A 14,953-nucleotide genomic window follows, 5' to 3' on the forward strand; every position below is an offset into this window, starting at 1 on the left:
GCAACTATATTCCCTAAGACCCTCAAAAACTGAGAAGGATGCTTTCTCCTCTAGCTGAACCCAACCTTTAAGACCAGTGAGCTCTTTGCCAGAGATATAACACACAGAAGTAAAAGGCAAGATTAAATACAAGCCAGGAGGGCTCTCTCACGTCGCCCTCAAGGCACCAGAAAGTTCCCAGAAAGGGAAATGTTTCCAGTGTTCCAAGACAGTTTCCCACTGCCCCAAGTTTAATTCATTTTCAGGATCCATGTGCAAGACACTCAGATTACTCATTTAGCCCCCAGACCCCCAGCTGAATGACCCCACTGGCCACAGATGACAAACAGAGGTTCCAGGCCCTATCTTTGCTGCCAAACAGCTGCAAGGTCAAGCCTGACAGGTAAGATGGCCCCCAAAGGCCTCCTCTTGCTCCCCAACCCAGGCAAGAGGAAACCCAAGCTTAAAAGGTAGCTCTTCACTGACATCTGAGCCTAAGGATACAGTAAGAGAATGTCCTTCTGCCAGGTCTAGACACAAGACTGACAGTCTGAGAGCCTTGCAGGATGCAAGAGAGGCCAGGGCAAAGAGGCAGCTGCTCCCTGGCCAAGAGGAAGAGGGCCAGGGACAGGGGAGGAGGCTCCTGATGATCCACAGAGAAGGGGCAGAAGAAGGGAGGCAGAGACAGAGAGTGAGACATGGAGGGAGGGGGAGGGAGAGAGAGAGTGTGTGTGTGTGTGTGTGTGAGAGAGAGAGAGAGAGAGAGAAATGGGGAGAGGGAGAGAGGGAGAGAGAAAGGGAGGGAGGGAGGGAGAGAGAGGGAGGAACAGGGAAAGGTACCGGGAAGGAGAGAGGATGGGGGGAACACACTGAATGAGAGATGCAAGCACTGAGAAGACTGACACAGCGAGGGAGCCAGTGAGAGATGGAGCGAGGCAGAGAGACAAACAGACCCCCAGAGGTCCAGGTGGAGGCCCTACCTCCGCGTCCTTGGCCGGACTGCTGGCCGGGGGTACCTCCAGGCTGCAGTTCGCCCTCTTGACCGTGAGGTAGAAAGGGTAATCCTTGGCCACCATGGTGGCTGCCGGGCCTGCTCTTTGGGATGTCACCGCTGACCCGAGGCGACCACAAAACTCCCTGGCGAAAGGGGGCCCCAGCTCCACGGTGCCGGGCGGCAGCGTCGGTAAGGAGGCTGACAGCCGGCTTCTTGCCTGGCGGGACCGACTCAGCTCTCCGGCCGAAAGCGGGGAGGAGCCTCGGCCGGGCCCGCCCAGCTGGGGGTGGGGCACGGGGGGTGGGGCGGAGCGCCGGCTCGGCCCCGCCCCGACGCGTCCCCGGAGCGCCCAGGTACCGCCCGGCGCCGCGAGGGGCGAACCTCCCGTGGGACCCTTCTTCTTGCAGGCTGGATGCTCAGGGCCCCGCTCCCAGTGACTCCCTGGCACTCCGCGGGTGGAAGAGGCGGCGGGTAGAACCGAGGTGGGGCGAAGCTGGGCGGCGGGGAGAGGTGGCCCCGCGGAGGAAAAGGGAGCGTTTTAAAAGCCCACGTTAAGAAGAGGCGGTATTCTGCTTTGCCTTCTTTCCAGCCAGCCTCCCCTCACACTTTTTTTTTTTAAATGAACGTCACTGGAGTATAATCTATAAACAGTAAGATGTGCCCATTTTAAGTATACAGTTAGTTGAGTGTTGACAAACGTAAACACTCACACGTAACCACTTCTATCATCAGGAAATACATTTCCACCAGTTCCAGAGACTTCCTTTGAGCGCCTTCCTCTGCACGCATTTTTAAATATGAAGAGGCTGGTTAGAGGCAGCCAGCCACTCAGAAGGGCAATCTGACAGGGTCTGTCAAGCTGTGCAGTGTGAGCCGGCTGGCTGTACCAAGTCTTATTGGAGAAATACATTGCAAATGTCTGATAGGCAATTCTAAGATCATTTGCTGCAGCCCAGTCTGGGACAAACAAACCCCAAACTGGAAACAACTGTAATGTTTATCAACAGGGAGTGCTTAAATACATTTTCCTCCTTACAGAACCCCACTCAACAGCGGTCAAAAAGAAGGGGTCTAGGGCTGTGGCATGGAAAGATCTCCAATGCATTAAATTCAATTAAAGAATAATTGCAGAGTAAGCACAGTATCCTACCATTTATGTTGAAAACACAGCTACATAATACCATGTATTTTCTATAGCAACATGTAAGTAAATACCATTGAAAACCATCCAGAATGATGCACAGCAAACTTATGAGTCCCTTTGGGGCTAAGGGGAGGCAATCAGTGCCAGAATGTACACCTGGGATTAAAGGAGTAAAAGTAGCAAAGGAAACTTTAAATTTACAGCTATTGTTCTTAAAAAAATTTTTTTAAAGATTATTTATTTATTTATTTATTTGACAGAAGGAGAGAGAGAGCACACAAGCAGAGGCAGAGGGAGAGGGAGAAGCAGGCTCTCCACTGAGCAGGGAGCCCAATGCGGGACTCGATCCCAGGACCCTGGGATCATGACCTGAGCCGAAGGCAGACGCTTAACGACTGAGCCACCCAGGCGCCCCTTGTTCTTAAAATTTTTACAAGAAAAGTATATGTGTTACTTGGTAAATTAGAAGTTAATTTTTTAAAATATTAAAATGATCATTGTCTCAAAAGTTATTTTGTGGACTGCACTGTTGAACTTTTCCTCCCTCCTATCAAAGTCATGACCACAGCGGGTGGTGGTCTGGAGAGATGATGTCTTTTGTTTTGACTTCTTAGGTATATAGGAGGTAATGGGAATGGAAATATCTAGACCCTGTTTCAGTATTCTCTGCTTCCAGCTAAGGCCAGAATCCACAGTTTCCACTTTCCAGGCAGGAAACATCATGCATGATACATAGCTCTTTCATCCCAGGTACCAAACCCACACCCTGGCACTAAATTCACCTACTTTCGGGCGCCTGGGTGGCTCAGTTGGTTAAGCGACTGCCTTCGGCTCAGGTCATGATCCTGGAGTCCCGGGATCGAGTCCCACATCGGGCTCCCTGCTCAGCGGGGAGTCTGCTTCTCCCTCTGACCCTCTTCCCTCTCGTGCTCTCTCTCTCTCATTCTCTCTCAAATAAACAAATAAAATCTTTAAAAAAAATAAAATAAATTCACCTACTTTCCTGTCCAACTAGTCCACAAACTGCCTTCAGAAAAGGGAGAATCTATCTGGCCAGTTTTGCTAACCCTGTTTTTGCCACACATGTAAAGGAAACTTTTGAATTAGTGGGTTCCAGTTGAAATTGAATAAAGCACCTAGGTTTTTTCCCCCTCATATATATATATAATATATATATACACACACACCCTGGAGCACCTGGGTGGCTCAGTTGGTTAAGCATCCGGCTCTTGATTTTGGCTCAGGTCATGATCTCAGGGTCCTGGGATCAAGTCCTGAGTTGGACTCCATGCTCAACAGGGAGTCTGCTTAAGGATTTGCTCTCCCTTTTGCCCCTGCTCCCCTCAAATAAATAAATAAATCTTTATATATATTTTATATGTACACACACACCCTATTTATATATTTATATATATTATATATATAGAACATATATATTATACATATACCCTAAAGCAGTGGGAAGGAGGTGATTGAAGAAGATGTTTGGGATGAGAAAGATGCCTCTGGACCATCGATTTTTCCTACTCATAGTCCCAAACACAACTTCATTTTTTTAACCCAAGCTGTGCTGATGGGGAGCTTACATAGATGCTCCCTGTAAGCCTGACCAAGCTTGGTGGGGATATGAAGGGAACCTTATCTCCAAGGGCAGCCAACTAAAGCAGCCCCTGATTAATTCTGCAGCCAAAGGAGGGCCAGGAAAGGCAATGACACACCTCATTCAGGGTTCCCCTGGCTGCCGAGGATATGAGCTGAATCACGTGGAGCTGCTCCTCATTCCCTTCTTCCTGCTCTTCTGGCCCCCATAGGCCCACCATCTCAACTAGATGACTCTGGCTAGCAACAGCCCCTTCAGGGACAGGCTTAGATCCCTGGTGGAGCTCACTGGGCCTTATCTTCCAGTTGGGAAGTGTACTTCCAGCACTAGGTGAAGAAAAGAATGACCCTAGCAAACTACAACTGGTCTTCTCACTGCGGGATCCTCAGGGCTGGGCAGGAAGTCTGATGTACCATAAGTCCAGTGTGGTAATAAATAAACCCTATGGAAAAGAGGGGACTTTAACCTCAAGTTTGAGTACAACTATTGTGGAGCAAAGAACAGTCATATTGGTTGATGAGAAGGCTGCCATATCTACTTTCTCTTATAACATTTTTTTTTGCCCCTCCCCAAAGGATTTGGAACAATAAAAATCAATCAATATACATGGCACATAACACATGTGCAGGAAACTTCTGTGTTTTCTGCTATACATGCTAACCAGAGGGAGAAAGAGAGAGAGAGAGGGAGAGAGAGACTGCTAATGATGAGTAACCACTTCAACAGTGCTGGGGAAAAAAAAAAGGCATAAGCCCCAAGAAGAGTGTGGAAGGAAAGATGGGAATCTGGAGTTCCCTTGGGTGGTCTGATGCTTCTAAGCTTCTCATGGCATGAATGTCTCACCCCCATAAATAGGGTTCTGGTGCTTAAAGATATATTTTTGGTACAATGAGGCCTGTAAACTGAAGCCAGGCAATTTGGGGTATACATAAGCCATGTATGTGGTCCTTGAGACATTTTAGAGGATTTCAAGGTATTTTTGACCCCATGCAATCTCCACCTTGTGCCCTGACTTCAGAACCTCTGCCATGTGTCATGCGCTGCTCCAACATTAACAGATTCAGGGTTTGGATACTCTGCCTGGATTCCAACCAGAGGTGTCTGTGACCAAAGACTTTGTCAGGAAGCAGGCTGCTCTACACGAGGGTTCCCAAGCACACCCCCTGAGGCTGGTGTTACAAGTGAGGGAAGCCAGTCCAATTCTGCAATGCTGCCCAGCTGAGTGGGCCCCAGGAGCCCGGCGTTCCCCATCCTGCCTGTGTGTGTGTTTATGAGCTTAGGAACAACACTGCCCTAACAGTCAGCTTCACTCAAAGCAATGGCACAAAGTGCCTTTCAGAACTTGCCTTCAGCACAACCCGTTATAATCCTATAAAATGCTTCACAGCCAGGCAGTGTTCCTTGCTAGCCAGAAGCCTGGAGACTGGAATAAAGAAGGCTGTTCTGCGTTTCCAGGAACGGTGCCAAGAGCAGGGCCTGTATTCTCGCCTGGGCCGAGCAGGGCTCATTTGTGCTGCTGGTGGAATGGTGGGCCTCCACACACAAGCCCACCACTGGTTATAAGCTCCTTTCAGAAGAGCAGACAGCCAGACATGGCTGAGAGACCATCAATCATCTCCTCAAATCCCACTGCTGTGGCAGTGAGCAGAACAGGCCCAGCATGAGGCTAAAACTTCAGAAGTCGAAGTGGTTGTGGCAATCTTTTCAGCCAACGGGACGATGCCTTGCTCTGTTACCATTATACTTAACATTAGAGTTCTGAGTTCTTTTTTTTCTTAAAGGCACATTCATTTGTTCATTCATCTAACCATCCATCCATCCATCCATCCATCCATCCACCCATCAAATATGAAAGAGTGTTTATTACAGAGCAGGTGTTCAATTAGCTACCTTTCTCCCCTTTCTTTTCTACCTATTCCTGCACCTCTATCCCAGGAAGGTGTGTAATACACATCAGCTCAAGAAATATGGTTGACTTTAAAACATGGCCTTTCAACTATAACCTCAGCAGCGAGGTGTGCATTTGCAGAAGGAGCTCAGGTGACAGCAGACAATCCCCTAAAGCCCAGCCTTCAAACACGTGCACCTCCATCTGCTTTCTTGGCGTCTGGAGCTATCCCTTCTACCCCTGCTAATCTCACACAGTCGTGTAGGTACATGTTGCACACACATGTGTACCAACACCTCTCCCCTCCCCTTTCATTTGGGCAACATTTCCAGTTAATGACCAAGCTCCCTCTCCTCTCTGCCACTTCAGTCTTGATGGGAGAGGGGAGTCAAAAGCCTGAAAAAGTTCTGGCAGTGAATTCTGAGAGATCAGGACTGTGGTTTCCTGCCAGATGGGTAAAAATGGCACAACAAAACACTGATAATATCTAAAATCATACCAGTATTACTACTGTCCCCCCTGCCTGGGGTTATGTCCACTGGCTCCCAGCTAGATTTATGAAAATACATCCCTGGATATTCTAAAGCTGGAAGACTTCATTCATGCATTCACTTAAAGATCTCATTTTTTAAAACAAGTTTGAAAAACCAGTTAAGTGATAGAATCTTTGTCTTTCTCCCAGGATCGAGCTAATCCTGTGGATTAGTAGCTATAATGCAAAAATAATCAAGACTTTATGTTTAAAAAAATGAATATTTGTTTTGCGCTGATATACCACAGACAGGTACATTCCCTAGTCTCCAGTTCATTACAGCAGTGATCCTCAACTGGGGGCAATTTTGTGTGTCCCCCCCCGTGACATTTGGCAATGTCTGGATATATTTTTTATTGTCACTGGGGGAGGGTCCTAGTGGCATCTAATGGATAGAGGCCCAGGATACTGGCAGACATCCTATAAGGCACAGGACAGCTCCCACAGCAAAGAATTAACAGGTTCAAAATGTCAATAATGCTGCTATTGAGGAACCCTGCATTACACAGAGAGTAGAACTAAAATATAGCATCAGAGCCAGGATAATCCATTGGTTTTGACCTCAAGGATATTCTTTCTTCAGACCTTGGCCATTGACTGATGTCAAATGTCAGTCTGGGCATGGTGGGGGAAAGAAAAAAATGCTTCAGTGTGCCAGGCAGCCTCAGAGTTATTGACATGCCTAGAATCTTTCCCTGCTGCCCAAACCCAACCCTTAACAGAATAACAGATTTCACAAAACACAAAAGGACAAGAGAACAAAATGTACAGGAATAAAGGGTAGGGGACAGAAAACTATCTTAAACTCTTCAGATATGAAAATGTACTTCAAAAGGCCAGTGAAAATGAAAGTTTCAACGAAAGGTAATAATTTAAGAAGAAATTGGGGAGGGAGAAGAAATGTTTCAAAGCTTGGTCTTTTCCAGGAAAACCTTTTCCACCCTATTTAATTGTTTTGGGGGCAGAAATTCAAACTCAGTGATGAAATAAAAACCCCAGAGGATTCGATTGACTGTCTTTCTGATACATGGTATTCTGGCCACACTGTGTGTATGCTTGGAAACCTGTCTTAAGATTTTAAGACTCAAGATTTTGCAGTAAGAGTCCTGACTTTCTCCAATTTGAGCTGATTACTATTAGCAGGCTTGTTTTGTTTACAGAATATAAGCCAGCCTTTAGAACACTTTCTGTATACTACTAGAAGGTCTTTGAACTTTATGGATAGCCTGCATTTGTTTGAGAGTATTTCATATCTTTTGACCAAGAATTCAGTAAGTTTGAATAATATTTATTCCCCCCGGACTACAGCTAATCTTATATAGGTTTTCTACACTAACCATTGCATGGAGGAATTCAAATCTAAAATATGTAAATTCAGAAGGAAGGGGAGTAAATTGGAGGGGGAGATGAACCATGAGAGATGATGGACTCTGAAAAACAAACTGAGGGTTCTAGAGGGGAGGGGAGTGGGGGATGGGTTAGCCTGGTGATGGGTATTAAAGAGGGCACGTTCTGCGTGGAGCACTGGGTGTTATGCACAAACAATGAATCATGGAACACTACATTAAAAACTAATGCTATAATGTATGGTGATTAACATAACAATAAAAATTTAAAGAATAATAAAAAATAATGCTTCTATGAAAAAAATAAAATAAAATAAATATGTAAATTCTAGCTTTGGATAATAGAAGTGTTTTCTCTTTCATCAACTATAAACTCAGCAATCAAAGTATCATATTTCCTCAAGCCTAAGATGCTGAAGACTGTAATATGTGCTATTATGTATTACCAAGAAAAAAAATGTTGCCAATTGAATTATAACATGTGATCAGTTATAAGATACATCTCAATTCTAGAAAAATTAAAATGTGGGGGAAATGTGCATTTCAATGATAGCAGTGTTCATATCATCAGGCTGGGATTTGAAAACCTAAATATTTATAGAAACGTGACTTCTGGGAATTCAGGGACAATAATTACAGAGACCATCTGTAGTAAAACCAACTAAGAAGCTTATCAAATCCATACCTCTGGACCCCGCTTTGGGTTTGCTGAATTGGACTCTAGGATTTGAATTCTTGATAAACACCCTCAAAGAACATTTGTTTGAGTAGCATGGTGTTGTGAGTTAGAATTATCAGCCAGCCCCAAATGAACCTGCCCACCTCTCCTGTTCCAGGAATATTCTGAACCACAGTTTCTTGGGCCAGAGGTGCCCAGGGGTAATTAGCCCAATGTTTATAGCATCAAAATCCAGAGTGGGCCTAGAGAGCTGCTTACTTGCTCATCCAGTACTGAGAAACTATATATGCTGGATAGCTCGCTCTGTACATACGGGTGCATCAGGGATACAATGAAAAATATGCAAGTCCACACTCCAAGTAAACTACCAACTAAGCCACCCACCAGGAGACAAGTTCTGGCTCTTAGAACTTGATTTGCAATCTGGTATCCAGAGTTTCAATTAAAAACATGCTTATCTTCATAGCCAGGGGACATGACTGCATTTAAGTTTTTAAAAAATTAGCTGTAGCAATAGAGAATGGGAGGAGGGCAGTTGGCTTGAGATGTTTACTTGAAAGAGATCTGGGGCTGGGGGGTGCAGGGTGCAGGGAGGTGAGTGGTGTGTGTAGAAGACCTTAATTAGAGAATGAGTTCAATGAGCAGGAGCAGACTTGGGGACTCCTTGGAAGCACGTGTCTCACTCATGTGATGGGAGCAGAAGTCGGTTGGTGTGTGCTAGAGGGCAGCCCATGAGCTAAAAGTGTTCCTCATTGTCATGGGCGTCTGACAACACTACGGAGGGGACAGAGGGTGTAGGTTCACTGGGTGCTTTGGTTAAGTGGGAGGTGAGTTCCGCTCTGTTTGAATTTTTTCCACCCCACATCCAAAACCAAGCTCAGCAACTCAGGTCTCATGGGCTCACTCTTCTGACTGAACCAAACTTGGCAACAGAAAGCTGAACAAAAGCACAGGCTTCTAGTTCACCAACCTTTATGGTTGCATGATCATTTAGTTCTTTGGCATGACAAGAACAACTATCAAATGGCTTCCTACCAAATAATTCCTCTCACTCAAGGCTGTCCTTGATCCCCAGGCTAGGGGAACCCTTGCTTTGCGCAAACCCCCCTCCCCCAGCACTGAAGACCTCCCTTTCCCCAACACCCATCCAGCTTATAATGACTGATTTGAGGTGCCACCACCTCAAAGGCACAGGGACCATATTTATCTCGCTCACCACAGGGGCTCCAGCTCCTTCTATCATGCTGGCATATGGTAGAAGGATCCATATTGGTTAAAACGAACATTAAATCGAAGTGGGACTAATCAAAGAACATGTCATGGAAGAGATGAATCCAGAAAAGAATGTTTGCAGTAAAGGAACACAGCATATTTAAAGTTTCTGTGGGGGGCACAGGGGGGCACCTGGGTGGTGGCTCAGTCAGTTAAGTATCTGCCTTCGGCTCAGGTCATGATCCTAGGGTCCTGGGATTGAGCCCTGCATCAGGCTCCCTGCTCATTGGGGAGTCTGCTTCTCCCTCTCCCTCTGCCTCCTCCCCTCTGCTCATGCTCTGTCTGTCTCTTTCCCTCTCAAATAAACAAATAAAATCTTCAAAAAAAATTTTTTTAGTAGACATGGGTAGACATGTTTCTTGAAGAATCCAAAATGCACCAAAACCACTTTGAGAGAAGGGTTCCTGCAGTATAAGGCTATGAGGCCCTTTTGGATATTACTGACAGCTTTCAGTTCCCTCCAGGTTTCATACAGACCTGGCAATTTACACTAATTCCGGAACCAGGTGGACTTGCCAGGGGGACTGAAACTAGTGACAAAGGATATCAAAGAGTCTGCTTTCAGAGATACCTCACGACATGCTCCTCCATCCTTTTCTTGCCCTCCAGAGGCACTTTCTTCCTTTTCCTTCTCTAGGTTTTTGATTCCAGGTTAAACTCCCTATATATATTTTTTTCTTTTCAACTTGCCATGCTCATACCTCATGCTATTTATATTGAAACGTTGTTCTCTTGAGTTGGGCCTCTCATGAGGGGCTGACTTTGAAGGGGGAGGGGAGGTTTTTGCCTGGTGTTTCTGCAGGATTAAACATGGTGCTCATCTAAAGTTCTCAGGCTGATGTGAAAGTACGGACTCAAGGACTTTTTCTCCAAGGAAGCCAGTGGGAGAAGAAGGAACTTTCTCTCCTGGTTGCTCCATCAAGGGGAGGGTGCCACCCTCCCCGTCTGAGCATCCTCACCTGGAGTCTTACAAGAGATGATTTGAGAGCTCATTCTAGTTTAGACACAGTACACGGGAAACAAAAATTAATCTGTCAGGGAGTGGGAGGCAGAGAGGGAGGGAGGGAGGGAGGAAGGTAAGAGAGAATTAAAATTGTAAAGCCAACATCACGTGGCTTCCTCCTTGCACTTTAATAACCCAGCACTGTCTGCAGGCTCAGAAAAGCCAAACGCAATGGGTAGGTACAAGGATTGTTCTGGTGCCAGGAAAATGCAATAAGACATAACTTTTACAAGGTAAGCAATGAATAAATGCCCTGCAGGAACAAAACAGATTTTAACATCTCTGAAGTTGGCAGCCAGGTGCCTGAAACATTGGTCCAGTGCATCCAAAATGCACAATAGACAGGACCACATTCTTTAAGATGAGGTCATATTTCAGGGGATGCAATGGCTGGATAGGCTGGGTTTCTATGATCGAGGGAAGGAGGGGAACTTGATCAGTATTTTCTTTGCCACAGTGAGACCCATTTCAAGGCCTGTGAGAGATTTTCCACATGCTGGGCAAATTTTCTAGAGTTTTTTAAAGGGAGAACTTTCTGCAGACTACCTTGGCTTCTGAAAGAGGTATCTTTCTCTCTGAGTTGGGAGGGATCTTATTCTGTCCCATGCTATTATCGAGAAGATCTGAAACTACAGCTCTTCTTTTGGATTCTGCTGTTATAAAATGTGGTTTGGGGTGTCTTGTTACACTTTACCCCCAGAAGTGTTAAAGGAAGTGCCTGTCACCAACACTCAAAAATAAAAATGAAAATGATGCTGGCCGGGCTCAAAAACCAAAGGGATCAGCATTTTGCTTCAGTTTCCTGTTCATAGAACTTTATAAAAACAACCCACCCATTAAAGAAAAAAAGCCCATAACAATAGCTCATTATTCTTTTCCTAAACGCTTGCCTCATGCCACTCTGAAATTAGGTGCCATCACGTTTCCTGAGTTATGGGCTCCAAACACCACATCCATTTCCTCCTTTCCTCGCCCCCACCGCACCTGGCATCACTCCTGAATTTAGACACTCAGTTTACAAGCTCAGCAGAGAGAGGCCAGCGCCCTCCCTCCTACCTGTCCAGAGGAGGCCAAGCATCTGTGGAGCCTTCCAAATTAATTTCCATTCCCTAGAGAAACTTTTAAATGAAAGGTGCACAGTTACAAAGTGAAGGAAAAAAAGATACCTACAGACTGCTTCCAGTAAACTGAAAAATAATTATACACACATTACCTTGTGAGGTTAATTTTTGAAGAAGAGGAAATTTCCCTTCTACCCTGGCTCTACAGTACAACTTTATGGAATATTGAACACCTCATCCTTCAGTTCCCCATAGAACATAGGAAAATGCAAGCTCTAGAATAAGAAGCCTAGATGCAAGCACCAAGTTTTCCACTTGCTAACTAAATGACTTTGGACAATTTATTTAACCATGCCAAACCTCTGTGTAATCATCTGTAAAATGAGGCTATGAGAGTTTCAAGGCTTTAATGAGATAAAATATCTGAATAGTTTAATAAGATAATGTGTATGTCAGTGTTCTAGGCACAAGGTAAGCATATAATCCATATTGTTATCAACCTTTCCTACTCTCTTTTTTCTTAATGAATTAGAAAGGAAAAGATGGGGGGGCGCCTGGGTGGCTCAGTTGGTTAAGTGTCTGCCTTCAGCTTAGGTCATGATCTCAGGCTCCCTGCTCAGAAGGGAGTCTGCTTCTCCCTCTCCCCCTGCCCCTCCCCTTGCTTGTGCTCTCTCTCTCTCGAATAAATAGATAAAGAAAAAAATTTTTTAAAGGAAAAGATGGGATTTGGGGATCTTTTCCACCCTTCTTGCTTCTAGAGAGGTTAATCATTCTTTCATTTAAATCCATAGATTTCAACTATTGACTTAACCATTGTGCATACATAAAAGCAGTGGCACAGGAAAAAGTGAACTGACCTAAATTTGAAGATGTGGGGTCCAATCCTGGTTCTACCTCTAAATTTGCTGTGTGACCTTGGACAAGTCAACTAAACTCACTAAGGCCCAGTTTCTTGAACTGTAAAATAAGGTGATTTAAACACAGATGCTTACCTTCTGTGATTCTATCAAAACCCAAAGACTGAAGTGTCTATGAAGTGCTGCCTCAGTTTTATCTTATTTTATTTCCGGAAAGAAAATAAAACTGATATTATCACCTACTGACGAAAGCATCCTTATCTAAAATCAGCATGTTTGCTGTAGGCAGCCCATATTTTGGGTTAGTTCAGTACGGTAATATTTTATACAGGCTCATCAGAAAATTCAGGTTGATGTCCTCATTTTCCAGGAAATGCAACGAGGAATACAGATTCCTTTAATATCAAACGGCCAAGAAAGCAAGATCTAAACAGTGGTAAGATCAACTATGAGCAAAAAAACATCGAAAAGGAAATGCAGCTACATTATACACGGGATGGAACAGGCCTGAAATACACCACTGTTACTTAAAAATAGGTACTGGGCCACATGGTGCTTGTGTTATCTGTATGACAACATTTGGTTCCTACTGAGTCCTCTTCCTAGAGGCCTGTTATGACTAGGAGAGCTGTCTGTTCCTTCAGTGACCGAGTCTTGCTGCCTCGTGGATTTTCCCTAGTCATTCCTTTCTGCCCTTCGGGTAGGCTGCTTATGTCCAAGTGGAGGGACCACAGCCAGTTCTGTTCTGGATGCAACACACAGATGGTTGTTGGCATGTGGTGCTGAGCACCAGGGGTTGAGGGGCTGAGGGCTCTGTGTACCCCAGGCCAACCTTCTGGTGCAAAATATTGATGCTGAGGTCACACATTTATAAAAATCAAAACTAAAGAGAAAGATACACTGCCGCAAGTTCTAAACAGTGCCCTATAAATAAATGGAACTAGATTTATGGAACAAATCATAAGCTTCATTATTCTCTAACATCTGTGTCTCCCTCTTGACTGTAAGCTCCATAAGGGCAAAACTCATGACTCTTTTGTTCAGGGCTCTAGCCCCAGTGCCAAAAAATGCCTGCCAAGTGCCAGGAACTCAACAAATGACGACCTTAGCTAATGCTCACTGAGAGTTTGCTTTCCGCCAGGCACTGTGCTTTGACTTTACGTGACATACCTCAGGTGATCCCCACAACAATCCAATGAGGTGGGTCCTTCTATAAAGGGAGAAACTGGGGTACAAGGAGTTCACTTGCCCAAAGTCATAGGGCTGGTAAATGGCAGAGCTGGGATTCAAATGCAAGTACTTTTCTTCCAGAATTTTCAGTTCCAATCATGAAGTAGACCATTAATTATTTTCAGGCCATTTGCAACTTAGCAGGTGTCCTGATACCAGAGACTATGATGCTAAGGGTCAGGGGTTCAGCCTATATGATTATAAGAATATCAAACAAGAGTCAGGAAACCTAGGTTCAAATCTTAGCCCTGGACTCCTACACTGACTTTGGTCAAGTCCTATGACTTCTTTGCTCACCAGTTTCTCCTGCTGGTCAAAAAGGGGTTGGATGGCCACTCAGGTCCCTGACGGTTGTAAATCCCAAGTGCTAGAGTCGCCCCAGACATAATCTCACATCCAGAAAACTGCAGGTCACACAAGTGTATTCCTCCATCTTCCAGTCTTCAGTAATCTTCAACCATCACACAAGTTACTCAATCTCTCAGAGCCTCAGTGCCCTCATCTGCAATTAGGATATAATAGCACCAACTTCAAAGGGTGGAGGTGAAGATTAGAGAGAAGCCAGGTAAGAGGCCAACATATAGTACTAATTTTATAAACAGTAGCTAGGAATTATTATGGTCCCAAAGAGAGCTGGGAGTTAAGTCTGGAGGAGGAAAGAATCTCCTTAAAGCCCAGGAACCAACCAAACAATTGAAAAGACAGCATTGAAACAAAGTGGTTTAAACAATTTCTAAGAGTAGAGTACATGTTTGCTGCATCCCCAGATCAAAAATTCCTTACTGGATTCTCTTTCCAAAAAATGGAGTAAGACAGATGTGAGTTAACTTCAGATAGAACAAAAAGGAACCACTGCGATCTGGGGAGTTCACATGTGTGTGTTGAAACACTAGAAAATTTGCTTTATGCCAGCCCTGTGACAAGCGTGTGATATGTATTATCTTACTAAGTCCTCATAGCCTGCTGAAAAGGGTACTCTCTGGTTTATGATGAGGGTATAGAGGCTCAGAAAGGTTAAGTAACCCGCTCAAGATCACACAGTTACTAAATATCTATACCAGAACTTAGTCTGCTCAGGACACTGATGGCCTTAACCATGCAGCTGCACCCCCTCCCTAAAGATGGAATGTCGTTGGCCTCAGTGTACCCCAAAGCCACACAGTATCAATCCTTGTCCACAACATGAGCAGGTGGCTTTATTGGCAGCACATGTGTGTGGTCTCAAGCAGCCTTGGGTTTCAGTCCCCATTTACCCACAGACTCCCAGCAGCTGTGGACAAATTATTTAACTTTCCTGGATCCTGTTTTGATCAAACCGAATGTACTGGATTAGAGTTCTTCAATCCAAGTCTTGTGGAACATTAGCCA

General features: G+C 44.9%; 1 protein-coding gene across 8 annotated transcripts in view; it reads right to left on the reverse strand.

Moving 5' to 3' along the window:
* ARHGEF3 (Rho guanine nucleotide exchange factor 3) overlaps nt 1-14,953 on the reverse strand; it is a 329,819-nt gene that overhangs the window by 69,822 nt on the left and 245,044 nt on the right. The window contains exon 1 of one of the 8 annotated variants that reach the window (XM_025885069.2): nt 960-1,219. The exons of the other annotated variants lie outside the window; for them this stretch is intronic. Coding sequence (XP_025740854.1) covers nt 960-1,055 — 96 coding nt within the window. The 5' untranslated portion in view covers nt 1,056-1,219. Of the gene's footprint in view, nt 1-959; nt 1,220-14,953 lie in introns of those variants that run through there. 8 annotated transcript variants of the gene reach the window in all.

The sequence above is a fragment of the Callorhinus ursinus genome, unplaced genomic scaffold (assembly GCF_003265705.2).
Source record: "Callorhinus ursinus isolate GAN/ISIS: 27379988/994484 unplaced genomic scaffold, GSC_fseal_2.0 scaffold15, whole genome shotgun sequence".
Taxonomy (NCBI): Eukaryota; Metazoa; Chordata; class Mammalia; order Carnivora; family Otariidae; genus Callorhinus; species Callorhinus ursinus.